Raw genomic sequence first — 21,576 nt, forward strand, 5'->3', positions numbered from 1 at the left:
TCTTTCTTTCTTTTATTCGTTTTTTACCTGTTCGCTTATTATTCATTCAATCATTCTTTCGCTTGTTCATAACAATTCGTTCATAATTCACTTGATTCGCTTACTCGTTCTTCCAACCATCGGTCCATCCATCCATCCATCCATTCTTCATTTATTCATACGTTTGCTAACTTTGTATTCATTTATTCAAGTGCAAAATCAGAGGTACTCATGGTAAAGAATATCGACAATCACGTTATCACTGTTATCATACCATAGTATAGGCATATTGGGGAAGAAGAAGAAAATATATATTTGTCCGACTTTTGGTGTCAAGAATTTTATTACTTCTTACAATGGAGGTAAAAATAACAGCGCATGCATTTCTACATCGATATGATTAAATCGGAAATCAGGAACAGTCAGTGTGCTCTGAGGGAAAACTATTATCACTCTGCAGTTGCTTGCAATGATTATAAAAACAACTCCAGATACGTTGGTACTGCGTGGTTTTACTTACTATAATAACAGGGAAGTCTAAGACTTGAACATGATATATTTTGACTGACCCCTAGCGCGATAACAGTGGCTGATTTCGGATATCTACTCAATGTACGCGTGCAAGGAATATCAACTCAATTCAATTTATTTACACACCAAAAATAGAAATAAATATAACAAATCATAATTGATTATATTGACAAGTTATTTTAGATTCTATAAAAAATATATATATAAATAAATATTAAATATAAACAGTTACTACAGTGAGTGTGGAGTGATGGATATCAAACAACTCGTGTGCGTAAAAAAAACATGACTTGAAAGTTGACGATGATTTGCTCACATGCCGAATAATGTTGTACTTTATTAAAACAACATCTACAAATACTTGTTTGTGATTGGTCGATTGGCTCTTCATTTCCTCTTTAATGTGTGCCGAATTAATCAATTGCAAGCACGGTTTGAGTGAATGATAACGAACATTTTCGTCGGTCTAATGTAAAATATAAGGGAGAATCTAATTGAAGGGTTGCAAGCATTCCCAAGAGAGTTAAAAACGAAAACATGGCGGGCATTCTGGTACCGTTAACAATGGATACTAATGAGAAATCTTTTGTTAAATGGTACCAACATGACCGCGATGTCGTAACGTGCAAGCGAAGAATTGCCTTTAAAGTCGTCGACTGAAATTCGGCGTCTGATTCAAATGTCGTATTTAATTCTGCCGCTCGCTATGAACTTAACGCGTTAACAAAAGCCAGACGTCACTCGATTAGATTCGACGCGACAAAGTTCGTATCTGAACATGGACCTTATTGCCACATAATTTTTTCTAGTGTTATTTTTTAAATACCGTTTGAAAACATACAAGCAATGAATGGCAGAGCTTATCCAAGCAGCTCCGCCTTTATTAAATTGAGTATAAATATTAGTCCTAATTATCTTGAGCTTCAAGGTTTTTCTTTAACGCAGGTTCTTGTATTTCCCTTTCGCCGCAACAGTTTGAAATATTAAAAAAAAAAAAAAAAAAAAAAAAAAAAAAAAAAAAAGGTAAAAGCTATGCGTCTGCTATTCAAGTAGCCATCTTAGTTCTTTTGCTTATGAAATAAAGACCTTTTGCTGTAGCATTGAAAGAGAAAGCTTCGAAGCTCTAATCGATTAAGCGCGCGCATGCGCAACGTCACAATGAAAAGATTGTCCTACTTAAGACAAGTCAATTATAACATAATTATGACAAAAAAATCAAAAAGAAACGATAGACCACGATGAAATGGAAGATTCTCTTGTAGGAATCTCGCCTCGTGCAAGTGGAAGTGTGTGCTCGTTGTTTAGCATCGACATCAGTGACTTCATCGGTCATGAAAATGTGAGTATACTGTAGAAGAGCGCAAAACTAAAAATATACCTCTCACAGAATTCGCTTATTATTCAAATCCTCATGACAAAAACTTAAGCTCACCTTAGAAATCTAAAGAGGAAATGCTATACAATTGAAAGAGTAAGAGAAAATGTTCATTTATTCAATTTGTCGTGTATTTAGAAGCAATGACAATAAAGTGTTACAGCAATTGAAGCAAGAGGATGTCGAAGAGACGATCACTTACGTCGTATGAACCATTCCTAGGGAGTTGATTGAACTTGATAAGTGTCGAGATTTTGCTTTGAATAGTGTACAAATGCTTCAAGAGCTTGATTTTCGTAAGCGCTCGTTCGATTCACTCGTACAAAATATTTCAGGGAAAGAAGATAAGTTAATTTTGATATTAGCTTCCGGTTTTAGATTTTGAAGGATTAAATACCAACCGGATCCTAAGATTACTATGAAACGTGATCGTAACTGGATGGACTGAATGGCTTAATAAAAGATAAGACTTAAAGAAAAAGGATAAAGAAAACATTACGAAATACAGGAACTGTGCGAGTCGAGCACTCACTATAGACATCACTATCGCTTTATTCTCATTTTTCCGTTCTTTTCTTTAGCACTTTAATTATTCATTCTTTTGTATCATTTCCAATCTATTCACTTTTAACTCACCCACTCTATCGTTCACCTACACGCCCACTCAAAATAGCCCTCTTTACAACGACTTCTCTCCCATTCATCCGAAAGACCCATACCATCGTTCCATCCATGCATCCAATCTCATCCATGCATCCAATCTCATCCATCCATCCCATCTATCCATCCATCCGTCCCATCTCATCTCTCTATCCATCCGCCCCATCTCACCTATCTATTCATTCATTTCGCCATTTACCTCAGTCAAACGCTCTTTCATACAGTCATTTAATCACACTAAAGGATTTTCAGGTCTTCTGAATTCTTTTCCTTCTGGCGACTAAGCTTAGACTACCAATAGCTATAGCCAAATACATTGTCAAGTATTCCTTAAATAATTTGAAGTTTCATGATATAAGAACTAAAAAAAACAATGATTATATTACAGGGTGCTGGGCCCTCGACTGGAAATGGAGATGAAGATGTTAACTCGAGTGACAGCCATTATTCATGTAAAATTTGCCGGGACAATTCAATAACAGATGAAATCATTTCTCCTTGCTCTTGCACGGGAACGATGGGCCGAGTTCATCGAAAGTGTATTGAAGAATGGCTTTCCATGTCTAATAAAAACACATGTGAGATCTGTAGACAGTCGTTTCAGGTGGAGCGTACTCCGAGAGGATTTCGAGATGTGAGTAAAGCAATCAAGAATTTTTTGTTAAATTTCTTTTGGAGACTCTATGGTTGGCAGAAGTACAAAGGGTTCATTCTATTCTATTCCTTTAACGCAGTGTGGATGGTTGGTTGGGCGGCTCATATAGATATATATATTAATGTGACCGCGTGATGCGGTTAGAGCCGGGCTGCTTATTTATTCTGACTGTACGTGGCTGCGTGATGTGGTCTGTATATGCTTCACCCATGGTACCCTTGCCAACCATAGAGTCTCCAGTAGCTCAGTGGTTAGAGCATCTGAATAAATTTCTTTATCAACTTTCTTTTTGTCTTTTTAGTGGCTCAAACATCAACAGTCAAGAATAGAAAGGCGCTACATAATCGCAGACGCCATTTGCTTTCTATTTCTCGCACCCCTCACAGTAGGGAGCACGTACCTCTGTGGTAAGGGCGCATTCTACTACTTCGATATCGGTTTTGTATGGTTGTCCGCTGGCCTGTTAGTATTGAGTTCTTTTCTATGGCTTCTTTTCGTGTTTTGGGCTGTCATGACATTGAGATTTCACCTCAAGGTGTGGCACCAATGGCAGCGCCGAAACCAAGTCGTACATTTAATCCTCAACCGCAGTCATGAGAACGAACGAGAAAACGTTTTTGATGCTCATGAATCGGTTACTATCGTCTAAAGAGAATCCCCGCTTACCACAGGCAACCCAAGCTATTTAATGTTTCTGTTGAAAATTTTAGATATTTTTCATATATGCTAATCAGATTACCTTGTTAGTCTTAAGCTGCCTGTTTAATTCTAACTTCTTTTACTGGGTTCTGTAGCGCCTTAAAGTCTACTTTCCACACATAAGCTATAAAGCTCCCTACTACCCTATCTACCTTACATTTTTCTTTTGCACCAACCAGCAAATTTACTTTATTCAAATGTAACCAGGTATATATTTTTTTACATTTTTTAATGACTTCAAAATGCTTTATTACGGTTGTAAATATTTCCATTAAATTAGAAAGTGAAAAATTCAACTTGTTTAGTTTTACACGACTATTTTCGTTTCGCACACACTGGCATCTTTTAACTGGTTTATGATTGTCGGAGATTTTTTTTCCTCTTTACCCTGCAAAATACACAAGATACAGCAGTACGCTCTAATCGTGACATGTTTTCATTGAGAGATGTTTTAACTGGGACAGTTTTTACAGCAGTTAAGGTGTACAATATTTAACAATTCTGTTGATGGCAATTGAAATTATAATTTAAATTCAGATTATGATGCGAAAAAATTGCAGAGTCACACCTTCAAGACAAGCCGACGACTGATGCAGATACGAAAAATAGTTCAAAGTTTTTTTCAAGGCTAAAACTAAAGTCTGAATCTACGCTATTACATCTTTGGAATTCTGCTTCCTTTTCTTTGGTTTGGTCTTACATGAGACGGCATGACTGAAAAACGAATTGAAATTTGTTTTTGATAAATGGAAAGGTTAGCACAGTTCCAAGCTCATATAGGCTGGAAATGGTCACATTACAGCGAAATTTTTTCTCACCCTCATGCATCTACCAAAGGAAAGAGATTTCTACTTATTAATCATGCATTTATTTATTCATTCACACATTCGTTTTCATTTTTTCACTCACTCACTTACTCGTTTCCTATTTACATATTTATATATATTCAGTGAATATATCATGCAGCTATTCATCCAGTTTTTTTTAATCTATTTTCATTTTTTTACTTACTTAATCAATCATTTACTTTACCTTAACTTTATCCGAGACTTTTGATTTTTTTTCCCTATTTCTTTTTCCTTACTTTTCATAATTTACTCCTTATTTTAAATATTTTTACCATACACCGAATCGAAATATGGCGACCAATTTGAATAACTATTGTTCTGCACTGACTAGCGACTGACTAGCCTCGTGATCACGTGCAAACACAAAAGCTTTTTCACATGTATGAGAGGCTAGTCGGTCGCTAGTCAGTGCAGAACAATAGTTATTCAAATTGGTCGCCATATTTCGATTCGGCGCATTGTCAGACAAATTTGAATAATATTGATAACACAAAATGGTACTGGTAACGAAAGAGTGATGTTTTTTAGAAAAAAAGGTATAAGATAATTAAAATAAAAACTCAGTGAAACAGGAAAAGATGATGAGAAAGAAAAAGAAAAACCGAAAGACAAAGCACAAAGTTAGGACATTCTATTTCATTAGATAATAAAGGAGTATTTTTGACTTTTTTACACATTTTATTAGCAGAACAAACTACCAAAGACATACTTGACAATGTATTATTTTTAAGAACCCCCAGTTTACTTACATGAAATATAGGTACAAATAATATGCATTTTAAGTGTTTTTTTATGCAGGGAAAGTTTTAAGGTAAAGAGAAAGAACTTAAAAATTAAAAAACAAGAGGGACATGCACTAATAAAAATAGACAATTAATTGATATCAAAGTAATATCCTAAAATTTCTACGACCTTGACAACGAGAGATAATCAGTGAGCACATTTCTATAAGCAGATCTAAGTTTGATAATGATGTCTAGGCACAACTAACAGATAGATTTGGGCAAAATCCATCAAGCTTATTGTTCAACGATTGACTTTTTTAGCCTTCTGGATGTGTTTTATTAAAAAATATCGTATTTTCTTGTGTAATTTGCTTAAAGATGTTCGAGATCCTTTAACCACAGATTTCTGCCTTGAACACCAAATTAATCCTCGTAAAAATAATAGAATAAAGAAAAAATATTGAATAGCGAGGTTGGTTGCTACTGACAACAGTTTGGTAAATGAACAGTTGCTACTGTTTAGCCTTTTTATGGGAGAAGGGGTGGGGTTTTCCTGTCAATATTGATTATACAATGCATTTTTCAGGTGTTTGCTCCTTAATGTTGAGTGCACTGACAAACTAGAGGCTTCTTTAAAGGCTACCCAGGAGATTGTTAGATAACTTCTACAGTATCTTTATAAATTGTACCTCATGTACGTTTACATAATTGAGCAGCCCTTTTTGAGGTCACCCTGAAATAAAAATGAAATAGTTTCTCTAAAAGTAAAATACTTGTACTCACTTCTTCATTCACTCGCTATCTATATTACTGAACAAATCATGCATCTGTTCAATACCCATTCATTTATTTGTTTAGTCATTCATTTAATTTACTAAATAACTCACTCTTAAATTGTTTTTTTGTTGTTTTTTTTTTCCCATTTCATTATCTACTTATTTTTTTTCATTTACTTAACCAATCATTTACTTTACCTTAATTTTATTCGCGTGACATTTGATATTTTTCCCATTTCTTTTTTTATAATTTACCCCTTTTTTATTTTATTTTTACTAGTCAGACAAATTCAAATAATAATAATAATAATAATAATAATAATGATATTGGCCACAGTAAATCCGTGAAACTTTAGTAATACTAAATAGCACAATTTCATACAAATTCCAGTTTTCTATCGTTTAATTATCACTATTTTGTACTATTTAGTAATTGGTGTTTCACGGATTAATTGTTTGCACTCTAATGATAATGATAGAGTGATTTTATTCAAACAATAAGAATCATATAGACACTGTAAATATTTTTATTCGATTTTATCACTGGACACACACCTAATTGAAAAAACGTAGTCGGGTTCGAGAAGGTCATATCATCGAAGCTAAGACCAAAAAGGATTTTGGGTACTCCTAAATGTGTATTATATTTGCATATAGACATGTAAAAATGCACAGTAGAGCAAAGTCGGTCAACCTAGATTAACAACATGCCAAAGCCATGATGCATAAAATGTGCACAGGAAGGGAAAACTGCAATACACATGAAATTAGCATTATTGTTTGTCTTCCCATGCTCCCCTTCGGTCTTTAATCAGCTTTGATGATATAACCCTTTTTGAACCCGACGTTTTTTCAATTAAGTGTATTACACAATTTCTCTGATTAAATGAAATCACTCTAATCAGATAAGACCAAGAGAAAGGGAAAAAATGAAAGAAAAAGCACAAACCTGAAGATAGGACATTCCATTTCATTAGACAATAAAAGGAGTTTTTTAATTTGATTTTTTAACACATTTTATCAGCAGAACAGACTAGGTGCAAGAAGACATACTTGACAATACTTTATTTTTAAGTAGTAGTGCTTTTATTTTTAAGTAGTAGTGCTTTTAAGTAGGAAAAGTTTGAAGGTAAAGATAGAGAACAGTACGCATAATACACAGACATCCATACATTTTATTTTAAGAATTCACAATTATAAAAAATATGCTTTGTTTGCTAAATACTACAATGTTACAAATAGATATTTCTAGTTAAAGATTTTTTTAGTCTTATGACATGAAGCTATGCAAGAATTGATAACATGATCAAGCAAAAACCTTGTTCATATACATTGGAAAATCTACTTAACGAAAGCAGTATAATATAATAAATATTTCTAATAAAATGACAACGGAAAATAAACTGCAGAGAGCAGCCCAAAACTAGTAATAATGATATATTAATATCACAAAAAAATCTAATCATAAATCAAAATTTTTTGGGGATAAAACCCAGTAATATGCACTTATGTACAAAAAGGAAAATCAGGGACAATATTGACATCAAAAAGTCGTAAATCCTAGAATTTCTATGAGGTGAATGACGAGAGATTTCTGCTTTGAGACTAAGATAATTCTCTGTAAAATTGATAAAATTGGTTGGTTGCCATTGACAACAGTTTGGTAATCAAACAGATTCACTTCTGTTTTACCTTTTTAAGGGGAAAGGGATTTGTGGGTTTTTTGGTCAATATTAATGATGCTTTTTTCAGATGCTTCCTATAACGTTGAGTGCACTGATAAACTAGGGTCTCCTTTTAAGGCTACTTTAACCAGGAGAATATTGTTCAATAGCTTCTCCATTTCAACTAAGTATCTTTACAAAATTTTTACTTTGTGTACTTTTACATAAGTGAGCAGCCCTTGTTGAGCTCACCCTGAAATAGAAATGTAAATGTTTTTTTCTTTAAGGCGAAATACATTCACGTAGGTATGAAGACCATGTAAGAGGTAGATGATTAAAAACTTGGCTACTCCAATGTATGTTAAGGTAAGAGTGACAGATTCAGAATAATTTCAAGGCAGTTGACTGTTACTTTGAAAGGCATCACATTGAATCCTTTTGTAGGTCTTATCTTATCCTTTATTCTTATTATTTTTTTCGGCCTCAAAGGGGAGTGACTAGTCATTTGATTCACTCGCCTCTGGATTTGCCCTTGGGGTAAGATGTTGGTCAGTGGTTGGTGAGTAGATGATAATTTGATGGTAAAGTAGCATGGGTGCATGTAACATGGGGTAGCATGGGTGGTGTTTGCGGCTAACGCGTCATCCTTCACTGCTGTGAGACCAACCGGTCGGGTCGCTGTTTCGAGCCCTGCCGTTGCCACATATGAATTGAATTTGTTTGATGTGTTGTTCTCTCCTATACTATGAGGGTTTTCTCCGGGTTCTCCGGTTTCCTCCCTCCGTAAAAATCAACATGTGACCTTCAGGAGCGTTGTGTACATAGAATATTGAATGTAGTGGTAGTGCGTGTGGAGGGAACCTCACAAAAGAGCCCCATATGGCCATGGGGAGTGGTGTTTGTAAAATATTATTATTATAATTATTAAAGCAACAGTGCAATGTCAGGATCCATATATTGTTTTAAATAAAAAAATTACTCAAATACTCGATAATGTAATGTTAAAAAAATCAAAATAAAAAAATAAATGAAGTTTTACTTTTTTTTCAGAAAAAAAAATTTAAACACGAAAATGCAAAACTATATAAAATATACTTAATAAAAATACAAAAACAAACAAATAAACAAACAAAAAACACTTTAGCAACATGACCAAAGACAGGTTTGAGCAGAAAAACACTGATTATTGAACAAAAGTAGATTTTAAGATCTCAACAAATGGCTTAAAGAAAAAGTGTGAAATTGAAAAGAAGACCAGAAAATAGGAAAGATTGAAGAAAAAACTGTGAAAAAGATTATCTTACCTCTCTCTTCCTTCGTTGACCATCAATAGTATCTTTACAATACTGTTCAAATACTTTCTCTTCAGTGAGAGTTGCCAACTCCTAGAAAATATATATTAATTACGTTACCAATCAATATTTAATCAATAGTGCTAATGAAATTAACTATTTAAAAATGTTAAAAACTGCAGCCAGGATTCATGGTAATATTAATTAAATTAGTTGACTTTGGCTTATTTTTTAGACAAATTGAACAGATGTTTCAGTTCAATCTCAGACCTTATTTAGTGCAAAGATGTAAAACACTGGCAAGCTCAAAATTAGATTCATATCTTTAACTGAAGGAAGTCTGTGATTGAACTGGAACGTCTGTGCAACTTATCAAGAAAAATAAAACCGAGTGACAATTTATTTAATTATTGGACCAAAATCTAGTCAGGATTTGACAGTACAAAAGAATATGTGGCAGTCGACTTATTTAACATTGACTATTGTATCACTGATTGCTTTCATTATCATTGACTATTAGATTCTATTTCACAGAATTAATGGAATCTAATATTAGATAATAGAATCAAAATATTGAAAAAAAAAATTCCCAAAGCTAGAAATGTGCTTTTTATGATTTTCAAATTATATATATAATTTATATTGGATAAGTTCAAATATATTTTGATATTTAAATTATCAATTTGCTTCAAAAAATAATAAAATTCCAAAATTAAGTTTCAATGGAAATTCAAATATTGTTGTACTTTATTTCAAATTTCAAAATACTTTTTATTTACAAAAAAATATATGAATATATAAATGTACAAGCTTTTGTAATAAAATAAAAAAACTAAAAAAAATAATAATAATAATTAACAAACTTTTGAATTAAAAAAATTTTTGTGAAAAATTCTTAGATAAATGTTTTCGTAATTTCCATTTTCTGTTTTTTTTTGGTTTTTTTTTTTCTGTTTTGATTATAATTATAAACTCTGAATACGAAAATTAATCCTGTCTGACACTCAGATTTTTTTCTGAGCTAATCATTTCATATCTCTGCCATGAATATCTTCATTTCAAAACCAATTTTATTGCCCATAATTTATTCATATAAAAAAATTCTGAATATAATACTAAAAAAATATGTACATGTTGTTATTTGTAAATAATTTAGATACTGCATGTGTTTTTCTTGTCATGATGTAAAGAATGAAGGGGAAAGGAGAGAAAAGAGGTTTTGCATTTGTAAGTGAAGGTCTCTTCTAAGACTTATCCCAACGACAACTGTTGAAACAGACCTAATCCGTCTTGATGCAATATTTTCTCATTATAAACAAACAGTCATTCCCAAGAGTATCCATCCTTTCCTTGTTCAACAGTTACACATGAGGCAAGAATATGGTATACAAGCCAAATGAAGAATCTTATTCTCTAGGGAATAACACATGGTTCGAAATTGGTAAATTACACCAAGACTAATTAGGTTTGGACTTTTTCCCCTTGGCTTTGACCAATTCTTTTGATCACAAAAAGAATCAATCAAATGCCTATTGAAGTCCAAAAAGCTGTGAGAATGAATGAATGAGAGAATGAGAACAAAACAAGAGAAAAGAAGCAAATTTGATGAAAATCCAGATTCCCCTATATCAAATAATTCTAACTTTTATGCTTTTAGTAAGGAGAATTTGAACTGGGACACTTTCAAAAAGTTATGAGAAGAAAATGGAAGAACACAGTACAAGGACCAGGGTTCAGAATAAAAAGCTAGTTCCATAGATGGGTGTCTTAATGCCATATGTTTCTTCCAGCACTTGCTGGTGAAGTGCATTCCATTCTGTTCTCTCATCTGCAAATTGACAAAGACAGACACACACCTCTCCACCAGCATTTATCAATGCTGTCCGCACTTCATTTCCAGAGCCCCATGACTCCTGCTGTTTGAAGACTAGTTCTGCAGGTGGCTTGTGATGACCACCTCCTTGAGATGCGTATACCTGAAAGATAATTCATTTCATTCTCTTGTCATTAATACCACAACGTCTCCCCTCAGACTTTTTCAAGTTCATACCACATGCTATTCTCTTGTGCATTATATCTTTTTTCACAAAACAATCTTGTAAAGATACACTTGTAAAAACCTTATTTTAATATTATGGAAGGTGGACTGAAATGGGAAAATTACTGCTGAAGCAGGGTTGCAATTCTTTATTTTAAAAAAAGGTGGAAAAATAAAACTGAATACTCACTGTCACATAACTATTACCCTTTAAAACATATTTGGGGGTAAACTTATAGACTACTGGGTCTTCTTTGCCCACTTGTCTTTGAATAGTCCAGCCACCTAGAGGTTCATCCTGATGAAGAAAAAAAAAGTTTTTGTAGAATTTGAAATGCACAACTGGAGAAGCTTCACAAAAACCCAGGAGAGAGGACTAAGAAACTTTTTAGGAGCAGCCGTAACTCAGTTGGTTAGTGCGTGGCCTTTATAGCTTAGAGGTCCAATCCTCAGGAACTCCACATCTGTTTTGACTTCTATTTCTCTGCAGCTTTAGCTTTAAATGCCAGAATAAGGAGCACTGATAGGCTGAGGGGGTAAAGTGTGCACCTTGAAGAGCTTTATGCATCAGGCTCTGGCTTGGGAGTATTGGGCAACTACTCCCCTCATCATTGAAGTTAAAAATCAGCTTTACCCTTTTTTTACTCATATCTAATGCAGAGTTTAGGAATCTAACCTCGGCCCCAAAAGGTGAGATAAAAGAGCACTTGTAACTGCTACTGTTAATCACCCTTGATACAACAACAAAAAAAGAATTATTTCTTACCTTATCACCGCTGTTGAAAAGCTTAATAAACTTCCCTTCTGGGTCAGATTCAATAATCTGAATAGCACCTTCTGCTGTGGTGGTTGTTGTTATGGTAGATTCTGTTTCTTCTGTTCTTGCTCTCTTGGCTCCCCTTCTTGATCTACCAGATCCTGGTGTTCCACCAAATACTGGTGAAGATGGAGGAGTTATATTCAACCTGTAAGACAAGGATAGAGACATTAGGCAGGCTTCCTTTAGTGTATGGCATTTCATATGTTACCAAGCCCATCTCTAGGACCTTGAAAGGTGAGGTTCATGTTTCTATAAATCTTAGTTATGCCATTTCTTGAAAAACTAAAATAGAGCTTAACTCTTACAAAGATGGAGAGGGAGGTTCATTCGAACCATCGAACCATCGCAAGCGATGGGCCTGGTTATAGAGCTAAATTTTTGAGACTGAAATTGGATGTACAAGTATCAATATCAAAGCACCTTGTTAATGCATTTTTCACCCCCTCCTGGCCAGGTTTAAAATACCTGAGTGTTTTTAAGGTGAGGTCAATTTATTGGCTGCAATTTTCAATAAAGTTAATTTTCTCATCATTTTCATCATTGATGAGTCATGGTTATGGTTATTTTATCCATAAGAAATCTAGGTATATTTTTTAACAGTATAATATTAATAATGTTAGGTTCTTGTATAGCCCATTTATACAACGTATAACAATGGGCTGCACATTAAGGCGCTAGTATCAGCCGTGCAGCTTACAATCATGAGTGATTTGCTAGTACATTAGTGTTATGCCTCCAGACAGGACAACATTACCTGTATTCCTCTCCTTCAAGCAGTTTTCTGTATGCTGCAATCTCCATATCCAAGGCTACTTTAACTCCCATCAAATCCTCATAATCCTTGAGTGCTTCATCAATGTTAGTTCTCAACTCAGTTATCTCAGTCTCTCTTAGCACAATGGCTTCATCAGCCTTCTTCTTGTCTTGAGAACGAAGATCATGTAGGTCTGATACTCTCTGACTCAGAGCTTTGCTCTACAACATAGTAAGAGTGGAACCCCATTAGTGGACACCCAAAGACCAGAGAAAGTGTCGAGAGGTGAATACAGGATTTTTTCTTGGGAGGGGAGGGGTGGGGGTGGGTACCATTCTTCAATCTCCGAAAAAAGGGAAAGAAGGGAATGGAAGAAGAGCCTAGAAATAATGATTCAAGAGGAAAGTGGAAAGAAATATCATACCTTGGCTAGTTCCTGATTAAGATCAGATCTCAGAGTGTCAACTAAACTTGATAAATCTCTGTTTTCTTCCCTCAGTTTGGCAATGATGCTGCTATCTTTTTCCTGTTGAGCTTTCAGTTCCTCATACTTAGAAATAAGATAGAAATTGTTTTTTTTAAATAATGAATAACAGTAAACTAAAAAAGTATACTTGTACATCAAATATTTTTTGTGCCAAATGTTTTTGTGTTGAACATTATAGCAGTTTTCAAATTTTTTTTTAACTTCGGTAGTCGTGAGCTGCACAATTCAATTTGAGTTTTAACTTCCATCAATCAAAAATAATCAGTTGATATCTTAAATTTACATATTTGACAGGCGGCAATGAAAAACCATGCACCAACTACCTAGTTAGCATAATACTAAAAGTTACTGTAATCACCTTTGAGCTATACAACAGCTCCGTTTCTTCTTTGAACTTGTGTCCTTCAAGATCATAGTCTTCTCTCAACTCCTGTAATTTCTCCATCAATACACTTTCATACTTATTTTCGTAGTCTGTTTCAATGACGGTCCTCTTGGTTTCAACTGTCTTTAGCTGAGACCTTATCTCTGTCAATTCCTGCAAGCAATGAAATCAACTTAGTAATTTTTCAAGCGACTTTTCATGTCGGCGTTTGAGGCTAAAGCTACACAGCTTAGAGTAAAGGCAGAGGTTTGTGGAATCATGGGGACCAGCTAATATGCTGAAAAGCCAACAATAAGGCTACTTCAAAGGGCTCAAAATGATGGCCCATAAGTTCCCAGTTGTTATGACAAGCCAAATTAGTTTTAGCTTGATCATACCTTATTTCTAGCTCAATGTTACTGGTCAAAATGACTGGCAAGGCAAAGATTTGACTGGACAAGTTCCAATTCTGGGCGGACACTGTCTGATGTCCGTCCGTTATTTTAAGCCCTGCTACAGCCCTGTGAATAAAACGTGGCCTTTAATTATTGAATTCATAGTGGCAGATGAAACTTCCCAAAGGTTAATAATATCTATAGGAAGATGAATATCTTCATAGAACTTGAATGTTTCCATGGATACAGTTTATATGTCAACATATCTTTACAGCCACAAGTTTTTGGGTGTCAACTATTATGTGTCACCCTCTCGATGTAAATAAAGTTAATTATTAGATATGGCAAAAAAAAAAAAAAAGAAAAAATTATGGCCAATAATAATAAAACAATGGCTTTCCTCTTTGTAAAATGTATGTTTTTGGAGTCAAACTTACCTTATCATAAACAGACTTCTTGAAAATCAATTCCTCTTTCAAAGACTGAAGCTTGTTTTCAAGGTCGACTCTGCTGAGGGTCTCCTGCTCCAATGCATATTTTGCTGACTCTAGAGCATCCTTCAACTCTTGGCACTCACTCTGCAGTTCACGCATTACCTCTTCCAGATTCCTTGCTTCAGTGTTCACTTTGGAGAGCTGGTTTTCTTTGTCTGCAAGCTGCTTCTTGAGGTCATTGAGTTCTTTGTCTGCCTTTTTTCTGGCTGCACTTTCTTTCTCATACCTGTGAGGTAAAAATGATCACCCACTATAATAACAATAAAAATAATAATCAGCTTTATTTAGTCTGAGAGGTTTCAAACAAATTAGGACATAATATACAATATCCTACAGGTTTTTGCAGAGAGAGGAAAAACTGAAAAAGCAAAGAAAATTGAACAAGTAAAGATTAAAATTGTGGAAGAAATCAATGGAGAGTACGAACCCTCAACAACAATGGTGAGCTACAGGCAGCACACAAATCAAGGCAAAAATAAATCTCTTATTCATAACACACTTTTAGTACTAGCTCAACTAGCATGATATAGAAATATATTGAACAAAGGCCGAGTTAAGATTCTACCATTTATCTCTTCATTTGAGACTACATCATGATGCAGTGGTTTCTTCGGTATTATCACGTAAGATCAAGTCCTCTCTTATTCTATTTTGAAGCTTGTAAAGCCTTTTATATCTATATTACTAGTACAATGTCCACGTGCATTGACTACATTGTACTTCAAATTAGTACATTTTGAACCAAAAAGTCTGTAAGGTTTTGTTTTACTAAATTTTTTTCGTTTAAAGTTGATTAGGGTGAATTATAGGGTTTAACAGGGAACTTTTTCCTTTTCAAATTAACACAGTGCAGCTCATTGATTAATGCCCAATGCCTAGTGTTTAGAACTGAATACCCTTTGTGACTTGCAAAATTGTAACAAAGGACTCAAGCTAAGCACGACAAAACAACACATACAACAAAGTTTAACTAACATGATCTTTAAATACATCTTTTTAATTTTAGAATTTATAGTTTTTACAGTCAATACACTTATTATTAACATGACCAAGCAATCTTTGTTTTACTAGTACCTCGAAATCTCACATTAGGAATGTAAAAAAGTTTTTTTAATTTTGCGAAAATTATGTTGGTCAATCAGATGGACGCGATTATTTATGTGTTCATAAGACTACTTCAAAACTAACTTGTAAGGAAGTTACTCTTTGTGTTAGACAGAATAACGGACAACTGGAATTTATGCACGACAAATTTACATAAGGAATAATGCAGATCAGAAGATCATAAACCTTGTAGATATCAAAAACTATGCGGTTTTGCTTCACTAATTGCACATGTGCTGCAACTTTTTTCTGGTTCATGGACTCGAAAATCGAAAACTATGGCTGCGAAAACCTTGATAAAGACATCGATTCAAGTAGTTTTCGATTTCGAACGAATAATCAAAGTTTATGAAGTCGAAGCATGCAGGTTGAAGCACGCGTTCGATATTTCTAATCATGTACGCGTGTATACAAGAAAGAAAACTGTTTGCGGTACAGTGTACATGGATTCCTTATGTTATCTACTAGATAACAAGTTTAGGGTCCTTTTAAATATATAATTGAAGTCGACTGTAACTTACTTTGCTTTGTATTCGGTGGCAAGCGCAGAGTTCTTGCTGCTGTCTATTTGCTGCTTTGCTTTGTCTTTAGCAGTCTCGTCTAGCAATCTTCTAGCATCTGCTAGCTCAGCTTCATACATACTCTTAACGTTGTCGACTTCTTTTTCAACAGTCTCTTTAGTCGTAGTCACTTCAGACCTGAGCATGCTATTTTGCTCTTCCAAATTCCTCATTCGATCGATGTAGGTAGCCAAACGGTCGTTCAAATGTTGGAGCTCCAACTTCTCCTGATTTCGAGTTATTCTAGTGGGAGAAATCCCCTCGAAACGACTGCGGGATTGCTCTGGAGTTTGAGAAGAGGAGCTAGCAGGCGACTTCATTGCAGTAGCCATTATTTAGATGTCAAGAAAGGTTCGTAAAGTCTAATATTTAAGACGCCTTCGTATCTTATGTCCTCGTCTTGCGCGCACTGATCCTTCAAGCAAGTTTTGGCGGTCTTTTTCAACACGTGATGAAATTCAACCAATCAGGTTTTGTGTACTTTCTGGGGTTTTTTCTTATGTCAATTCTGATTGGTTGTTTTTATAGTGTGCTGTGTGTTTTATGATATCGTGACTGTCTCAATATAGGCGTGACTGAACGCTTAAAATTCCAGATGGTGGGCATGAGAAGGACTAAATATGAGACACTCATAATACACGTACGTCTTAGCCTGGAAATGATTGGGGCAGAGGGTAAAAATTTAGTAAAGTTTTTCTTCTTTTGTTTGAAATTTGAATACTAGTTTGTCTTCAAAAATCAATTTAAAAGAAAAATGCAAATTCTGTATAGTTGCATGAAGGACGAGAAAGCCGATCTCAGGAAAATCAAACTCTTTTGTCTCCAAGGCTTAATATATTCCTTCTACCAAAAGCAGATCCAAGGGTGGTAAAGAGCATAAACAGTCTCTACCCCCCCCCCCCCCCAAGCAAAAATGTTACAAAAAATAAAAACTTTCACTTATTTACACTTTATCTTTATAAACTTTTTACTTGAAGTTCTCAATTTTATTTTCTGTCAATTTCAGATCCTGTCATATTGGATAGAGGTACCCTGCAATGCAGTACACACCGGACACCCCCTAATGCCATAATTGATCTTACACTTTTTTGAAGCAAAAGAAACATTTATGATGCATAATATCTCTATATGATTTCTTTATTTGGGACGACCCCTAACAAATTCCTAGATCTGGTCAAGCATACCAAAAAAACTGTCATTGGACATAAAGTGTTAAATGCAACCTGCTGTAAATAAATATTATCAGTGTAATAATAAGAATATGAATACCCCTTTTACAAAAACTAAATTTTAAACTCTTGATGTAAAGATAATTCTTTTGTTCTTTTTTTATTAATTTATATATTTTAAGTTTATACTTTCTCCTTTCTCCTTCCTTCTCTCTGTCTTCCTTTCCTCTCTCTGTCTTCCTTTCCTCTCTCTCTTGTTTTCTTTCTTTCTAATCTTTAGTCTCTTGTTTTAGTTTTCATATCTTCAAGCTCTCTCTTTCATGTCGCTTCTGCTATAAATCAAAAATAATTTGATACAAAACCTAAAACAATACATTACTTTTTCTAAAAATTTCAACAGCATTTACTTTAGCTTCTTGTTCTTTTGTTGTCTAATTCAATAGACCTAATTGGCTAACATGTTGCTATAAATGTTTTCACCCAATTCAAACCACATGGGACTAAGTTTCATTGTTCGTTATATTTTGGTTTAAGTTGAATTCATAGAAACAAACGCTTGTATTCCCAGAAGGTTTGAATTTGGTGGTAAGGTACATAGCAACACATTAGCCAATTAGGTCTATTACTTCTTAAGACTGACTTAGAAATATTTTCCTAAAATAGCTAAAAGTATATTGCTATTCTTCCTCGAGCTCCACCAGCACTCCTCCACAGTCTTTAGGGTGAAGAAATACCACAGGCTTCCCATGAGCTCCAATCTGTATCATGGAAATAAATAAATTAAAGTGTCAGAGCATTTTAATGGTTGTCAAGGAGATGTTGCAATAATCACTGATCACCTTTGGTTCAGAGCTGAGAGCTCTTATTTTATGTTCTTTTAAATCCTTCATTGCTTCTTTGATATTTTTCACCTTTGAAAAAAACAACAATTTTAAGAAGTTATCTTGTTAAGGTAAAAGTAATTTATTTTAGTTTAAAACCACAGGGAGTTGTTGCCCAATCCCTAATGTGTAAAGTAATCAAAAGGTGTGCTAATCACCCCCTCAAAAAATATGAATTAGCCTGAGAAAACAAGCATCCTTTTTTTCATTATTGTCCTAGGGCGTATGTTTTATCAGCGTAGATACATGCAATAAAGAGAAAAAATTTATAGAGAAAAGTTTCCAAAATTTGGACTGGCCTCTTACAATACAATATAATACAATAAACTTTATTTAAAGAGGGTGACATAATAACCCAGTTTGACTGGCCATTCTTGGTGATCGCATTTGCAATCATCCTTATGATATTCGCAATAACGATCCCACCAAACCAGTTTCCCGCCATTTTAATCTAGCTAACCATTCTCTTTCTGACTTCATTGTTTTCGGTCTTTCTTTGCTTAACGACAACAATGATTGTCGCAAGACCAAAGACATGCGGCTTATTCACCTATTGGGCACTCTTAGTCCCAACGGGATTAATGAACGCTTTACTTTCAACTAACCTTTTCTTTTGTCTTTTGATTGTTTGTTTTTGTTTCCTTGACTACCTTCCTCTCATTGGTTTCTTTTGTCTTATTCTATCATATATACACTCCTTTCTACCATTTCTTTCTCTTTTACTCTGACGAAGGACTAGCGTCCGAAACCTTTTCACGGTGTATAATTTACCTTTTCATCATTACTGTTTCATTAGAAACACCGACGCAGCTCACACTAGTTTTTAGCTAGTTATATCAGTTTGATATATAGTGAATTTCAAGTTTGAGAGGGGGTTGTTATAATTACCTTGAAAGCCAGTAATATATTTTGTGTCATACCTCGATACAAATGTGATGTATTCCTCCATCAGGCTTGTTTTTGAGAAAACCAGAAATGGGACTCTTTTCACCAAGTGGGTGCAAAAGCTTTGGAAAAAGAAAAAAGTACCCATATTTTGATTAATTTTGAATTTGCATTAGGATGTTACCGAATTTGCATTTGCATGACTAACGACATATTTTTTTTAAATATAGGAGTGAAATCAAAAGTAAAGTGAAAATTTGGTGTTTACCTCAATTTTTGTGTTACCAAGATCAACAAAAACAGTGTAGACACCATGTTCTGGCAAAGCCTGAAAAAAAGAAGTTAAATACATCCACTATGAAGACTTTGTTAATAGAGTGCATTCAGTCAAACTGTTGAATAGTGTACGTCACCTAAATTAGATAAGTTAGTTACTATTTTACCTGACCTCACATAAATTTGGAACTACGAGTAAACAGCTACTGAGATCAGGGGGAGAAACAATGATACAAATGAATGTCTATTCACTCATTCTCTGGTAAAACACCACCCCGGATTAGCATGACCGTTGTTTCGTGCGCTTTTACTATCTTAGGTGATGTCAACTGAATAGTTATCTAAGTTAGATACATTTATCTAACTATTCAAAAGTTTGACTGAATGCACTCTAGCCATACACTTAGCTATCATATCTATACACTTTCCATATGGCTTGTGATGTGTGTGTGCTAAAAATATACAACTGACATGTGGCATATCACACAGTATACTACACAAACTTAGACTTTAGTAATGAAATACTGTGAATTTACCTGAGAGTCACTAACTTTAGCACCAAACACATTTTTGTAAAGATTTGATGCCTTGTCTGTTGGTTGAAGAATTGTAAAAGCAATTATTAAAAATATAAATTTTCTGACACTTGCTATATATTTTTTATTTTCCTATTCAATCTTTTAAAATCCTGCAAGCAAACTCTTTTTTGAATGGGAGGTGTATGGGGGGGGGGGGGGGGGGGGGGGGAGGGGGCACCTGCCCCTCATTTCCCCCTCCTTATGCTAGTGGTACTTTACCTAAATCTGGAACAGCAATGGCAACATGGTTGAGTCTTCCCAAACTCCATAACTTGTCACTTGAATCCTTAAAAACAACAGAAATCAACAAAATGAAATGAATGTTCTAGGATAGTTGTGATTTTCAAGAAGTTTAGAAGGTCTGAGAAGAGTATGCAATATTATGTGTGTGTGCGCACCTCACCTTGGGGGATATTATTGGACCTCTTTTAATAATACTCCATTTTACAGTTCAGTTCAGTAACCACAAACAATAGCTCCAAGTAAGGGCTGTAGTTTCCGCACCTATAGCACCCCAACAACTACAGTTTATCATGCGCAGCAACTCCCCCAGCCACCCTGACTTGGAACTGTTATTTGTGGTCACTGAATGGAACTGTAAAATGGGGTACTGGGTATATTAACTTCAGCCCAAAAACACATGATAACAAAAAAATATGACATTAGATAAAAAAACAAAAAAAAAACACACAAATAAAATCTGATCTTAGAGTCAAAAATAATAATGATGATAATAATAAAGAATGTTTTTATACGCATATAAAAAACTCTATGCGTTTACAATAACTATATGTATAAATGTATATAGAAATTTAGATTATAAAATAGAAAATATAATTAAATATCTTCAAACTAGTGGTATATATTAGCTATTTGTAGATTTAACTTATAGCTGCATTGTGTGCATATGCGTTTTTATTCTGCAAAATTTATTCAAATGGCAAAAAATATCAACAAAGAATGAGAAAAATAAAATTTCTTTTGGGCAATCTTACCGTTGTCAGACGTTGTGTAGTAGAAATGCATCGCAAATTCTACAAATAAACAAACCAACCATCAATTCAACTTTGTTAATAGCAATTGATTGATAATTTAAATGCAAATACCTTAAATGTTGAGTTTTGGGTCGTTATTCGAGCGAGAAGCACTTTATTTTGAGAGAATAATGCTCTACGTGCAAAACCTAACATTCGAGAAGCCATTTTTTTCTGACACTCGGAAGAGACTGGTGACTAGATTCCTCACGAGGGTGAAAACGGCCTGGTTCTGGGTTCAAAAGGACGGCCGATGTTAATGCTAACCAAATGAACATTGTCTCAAGGGTGTGGTCGATGTGGAGCGCTCCGCATTTTTAAAATGGTTTACAAAATCCTTTAATGCATGCTAGCCTATCAATGGGGTCTACACTATCGACTATTTATCATCGACATTATTTATCAGACATACAAAATTTGTATACGTTTTTGGTTCTCGTAGTTCGAAGCAGTCTATGTCATTCGCCATTTTCCATTCATTGGTTCAATGGTCAAACAAAAATCGCTCAAGCGAGGCGCCAACGTACTTTCAA

General features: G+C 34.4%; 3 protein-coding genes across 6 annotated transcripts; 1 reads left to right on the forward strand and 2 right to left on the reverse strand.

Moving 5' to 3' along the window:
- The first annotated feature begins 1,753 nt into the window (after nucleotides 1-1,753).
- On the forward strand, nucleotides 1,754-4,139 carry LOC116306102 (E3 ubiquitin-protein ligase MARCHF3-like). The gene is made up of 3 exons (XM_031716139.2): nucleotides 1,754-1,849; nucleotides 2,934-3,179; nucleotides 3,502-4,139. Exons 1-3 carry the CDS (start codon nucleotides 1,754-1,756, stop codon nucleotides 3,847-3,849), a joined length of 690 nt encoding a protein of 229 aa, XP_031571999.2. The 3' UTR covers nucleotides 3,850-4,139.
- On the reverse strand, nucleotides 4,121-16,631 carry LOC116306100 (lamin-A). Of its 4 annotated transcripts, XM_031716137.2 has the most exons (11): nucleotides 16,182-16,631; nucleotides 14,500-14,782; nucleotides 13,662-13,841; nucleotides 13,241-13,366; nucleotides 12,817-13,037; nucleotides 12,009-12,207; nucleotides 11,433-11,540; nucleotides 11,061-11,180; nucleotides 9,217-9,297; nucleotides 6,162-6,205; nucleotides 4,121-4,613 (listed from the first exon to the last, which is right to left on the reverse strand). In XM_031716137.2, exons 1-10 carry the CDS (start codon nucleotides 16,550-16,552, stop codon nucleotides 6,173-6,175), a joined length of 1,722 nt encoding a protein of 573 aa, XP_031571997.1. In that variant the 5' UTR covers nucleotides 16,553-16,631; the 3' UTR covers nucleotides 4,121-4,613; nucleotides 6,162-6,172. The 4 variants fall into 4 exon arrangements, with proteins under 4 accessions (XP_031571997.1, XP_031571998.1, XP_088893339.1 ...); XM_031716138.2 differs by lacking the exon at nucleotides 6,162-6,205; XM_089037213.1 differs by lacking the exon at nucleotides 4,121-4,613 and having other exon boundaries at nucleotides 5,746-6,205.
- Nucleotides 16,632-17,184: 553 nt separating this feature from the next.
- Nucleotides 17,185-21,240, reverse strand: LOC116306131 (uncharacterized). Its single transcript, XM_031716175.1, has 8 exons — nucleotides 21,116-21,240; nucleotides 21,005-21,043; nucleotides 20,229-20,295; nucleotides 19,968-20,023; nucleotides 19,424-19,483; nucleotides 19,191-19,277; nucleotides 18,229-18,300; nucleotides 17,185-18,147 (listed from the first exon to the last, which is right to left on the reverse strand). Exons 1-8 carry the CDS (start codon nucleotides 21,209-21,211, stop codon nucleotides 18,067-18,069), a joined length of 558 nt encoding a protein of 185 aa, XP_031572035.1. The 5' UTR covers nucleotides 21,212-21,240; the 3' UTR covers nucleotides 17,185-18,066.
- Nucleotides 21,241-21,576: the final 336 nt, after the last annotated feature.

This window comes from Actinia tenebrosa, unplaced genomic scaffold (assembly GCF_029948245.1).
Source record: "Actinia tenebrosa isolate PJP-AT-01 unplaced genomic scaffold, QUT_ActTen_1.0 PGA_scaffold0__85_contigs__length_37466705, whole genome shotgun sequence".
NCBI classification, from domain to species: domain Eukaryota; kingdom Metazoa; phylum Cnidaria; class Anthozoa; order Actiniaria; family Actiniidae; genus Actinia; species Actinia tenebrosa.

Excerpts from the sequence above, each read along its gene's own strand:
- LOC116306102 (XM_031716139.2), top strand. The coding sequence starts at position 1,754 with ATGGAAGATTCTCTTGTAGGAATCTCGCCTCGTGCAAGTGGAAGTGTG. Across the intron at positions 1,850-2,933 it reads ACTTCATCGGTCATGAAAAT|GGTGCTGGGCCCTCGACTGG; the intron begins GTGAGTATACTG and ends ATTATATTACAG. Across the intron at positions 3,180-3,501 it reads CTCCGAGAGGATTTCGAGAT|TGGCTCAAACATCAACAGTC; the intron begins GTGAGTAAAGCA and ends TTGTCTTTTTAG.
- LOC116306100 (XM_031716137.2), bottom strand. The coding sequence starts at position 16,552 with ATGGCTACTGCAATGAAGTCGCCTGCTAGCTCCTCTTCTCAAACTCCA. Across the intron at positions 14,783-16,181 it reads GCCACCGAATACAAAGCAAA|GTATGAGAAAGAAAGTGCAG; the intron begins GTAAGTTACAGT and ends TTTACCTCACAG. Across the intron at positions 13,038-13,240 it reads TTAATCAGGAACTAGCCAAG|AGCAAAGCTCTGAGTCAGAG; the intron begins GTATGATATTTC and ends ACTATGTTGTAG.
- LOC116306131 (XM_031716175.1), bottom strand. The coding sequence starts at position 21,211 with ATGGCTTCTCGAATGTTAGGTTTTGCACGTAGAGCATTATTCTCTCAA. Across the intron at positions 20,024-20,228 it reads CATTGCTGTTCCAGATTTAG|ACAAGGCATCAAATCTTTAC; the intron begins GTAAAGTACCAC and ends TTCAACCAACAG. Across the intron at positions 19,484-19,967 it reads CTAAAGTTAGTGACTCTCAG|GCTTTGCCAGAACATGGTGT; the intron begins GTAAATTCACAG and ends TCTTTTTTTCAG.